Source organism: Apaloderma vittatum, unplaced genomic scaffold (assembly GCF_000703405.1).
Source record: "Apaloderma vittatum isolate BGI_N311 unplaced genomic scaffold, ASM70340v1 scaffold16600, whole genome shotgun sequence".
In the NCBI taxonomy this organism is placed as follows: Eukaryota; Metazoa; Chordata; class Aves; order Trogoniformes; family Trogonidae; genus Apaloderma; species Apaloderma vittatum.
The window spans coordinates 3,313-5,654 of NW_009695146.1; the positions used below are offsets into that span (position 1 = coordinate 3,313).

Consider the following 2,342-nt stretch of genomic DNA (forward strand, 5'->3'; position numbering starts at 1 on the left):
GCCGTTTTGAAATGAAATGGCAATGCCTGTTTTGTGTCGACTCCTGTGGTCTTCCTGTTTCCGGCTTCTCAGTGTTGTGTAACCTGTGATGCCAGTCTAGAGCCATGATAGAGAGTCAATGATTCAGTGGATCGATCCCTTCTGCTCTTGTTCTAAACTGCAATTTTCAGATGGCTGTAACAAGGGTTTTCCTTGGGACTTCCCTCTGAAAACAGTTGCTTTGCCGAAGCTCTCTCTAACTTCATCTCTCTCTCTCTCTCTCTCTCAACCCATTTTCTTCTTTCCTGTGAATGCTTACCAGTTCTTTGTGACACCATAGCCACCTGCCATGTGCCCTGTGCCTGTCTCTCTGGTGAAGTGTGGCCCCAGAACCACCCCACAAGCATGCATGGGGGTGTCCCACAGCTCTTCGCACAAGACTACTGCCCATCAAAAAGTGATGGGACACAAATTATGAGCATCATCCTTTGACCTCTGCAGGAGGTGCTTTTGCAGGCAAGCCTTACTAAGCCTGCCGTTTCCTCTCCTTAACCCCTTCTATCATGTCCACTTAGGAAGAAGACCATCTACAAAACTGTTTGCCTCTCCTTCCTGCTGGTGATCACGGTGACAGTGCTGCAACGGGGAATGGCCCCTAACCAGTTCATGCAGGGCCAGCAGCAGAAGGAGCTCTCTCCTCCAGACCCCTCGAAAACACAGAAGAGAGACAACGCCTTCTCCATCACCAGCACTTTTTGGAAGAGCAAGAAGGAGAAAGCTCCTGTGAAGGAAGAGACTGTGACGGCGAAGCAAGTGAAATCCTGGGACGTCACCACTACCAACTGCTCAGCCAACCAGAACTTCAGCAAGGTGGACTGGTTCAAAGGGCTGGAGCCCAACTTCCAGCAGTTCCTGCTCTATCGGCACTGCCGCTACTTCCCCATGCTGATCAACCACCCTGAGAAATGCAGCGGGGACGTCTACCTGCTCATTGTGGTCAAGTCCATCATCACACAGCACGACCGCCGCGAGGCCATCCGGAGGACCTGGGGCCAGGAGAAGGAGGTGGAGGGCAAGAGAATCAGGACGCTGTTCTTGCTGGGCACAGCTTCCAAGGAGGAAGAGAGAGCCAACTACCAGAAACTGCTGGATTACGAGAACCACATCTATGGGGATATCTTACAGTGGGATTTCCTGGACAGCTTCTTCAACCTCACCCTCAAAGAGGTCCATTTCCTGAAGTGGCTGAACATCTACTGTGACAATGTCCGCTTCATCTTCAAAGGTGACGATGATGTGTTTGTGAGTCCGAGCAACATCCTGGAGTTCCTGGAGGACAAGAAGGAGGGAGAGGACCTCTTCGTGGGGGATGTCCTCTACAAGGCCAAGCCGATTCGGAAGAAGGAGAACAAATACTACATCCCCAGCGCCCTTTACAACAAAAGCAACTACCCACCCTATGCAGGGGGTGGAGGCTTCATCATGGATGGACCCCTGGCCAAGAGGCTGCACAAGACCTCAGAGACGCTGGAGCTATACCCCATCGACGACGTCTTCCTAGGGATGTGCTTGGAGGTCCTTAAAGTGTCACCCATTGGGCACGAGGGCTTCAAAACTTTTGGCATCGTGAAGAACAAGAACAGCAAGATGAACAAGGAGCCGTGTTTTTTCCGGAGTATGTTGGTAGTTCATAAACTGCTGCCTCCAGAGTTGCTCCAAATGTGGGACTTGGTCCATAGTAACTTGACGTGCTCAAGGAAACTCAATGTCCTTTAGCTCAGTCTCTCTGGAGAGCTGGGACTGGAGGGGCCGGGATGACTGACCCCCTGCTCCAGGATGGGGTGAGCCTCTGCAGGTGGCACATGAGTCCTTCAGGGGCCTCTCCCTCCAGGGTGATGAAGGCAGAGACATTGTGCTCGCAGGCAGGGTTTGCAATAGTGTTTATTCCTGTACTGTAATGTGGTTCACTTATCTCCAGCTGGGTTGGGGGTTGCTGAAAAAAAAAAGAGGGAAAAAAAAAAAAAGAAAAAACACAACAAATCTAGCACAAAATTGAGAGAGAAAAAGAGAGAGAGAGCGGGTAGAGGGCTTTGTTCTCTGCTTTAGGTACCACCTCCGCTGGGGCATGACGAGCATTGAGGTGGGGAGAGGAGGGGAAGGATGTGGCACAGACATTGTTGTGAAGGTGTTCAGGGTCTGGCTAACCAGGGAAGCCCCTCCATGGGAGTTGAGCAGTTTACAAGTGTGACATTTCCCCCTCCCAAAATCAAAAGACATGAGGATTTAATCAGTTATCTCAAATCTCTCCTCCATGCTTTAGTGACATTGACCCTGTGCACATCAGGTTCAGCCCCACCAAAGCC

General features: G+C 51.1%; 1 protein-coding gene across 1 annotated transcript; it reads left to right on the plus strand.

Annotated features, from left to right (window-relative positions):
• Window positions 1-537: 537 nt before the first annotated feature.
• B3GNT7 (UDP-GlcNAc:betaGal beta-1,3-N-acetylglucosaminyltransferase 7) lies at window positions 538-1,979 on the plus strand. Its single transcript, XM_009870220.1, has one exon. The coding sequence runs from the start codon at window positions 628-630 to the stop codon at window positions 1,753-1,755; it is 1,128 nt and encodes a 375-aa protein (XP_009868522.1). The 5' UTR covers window positions 538-627; the 3' UTR covers window positions 1,756-1,979.
• Window positions 1,980-2,342: the final 363 nt, after the last annotated feature.

Bases quoted from the DNA above. Each gene is read 5' to 3' on its own strand.
- B3GNT7 (XM_009870220.1), top strand. From the start codon at position 628: ATGGCCCCTAACCAGTTCATGCAGGGCCAGCAGCAGAAGGAGCTCTCT.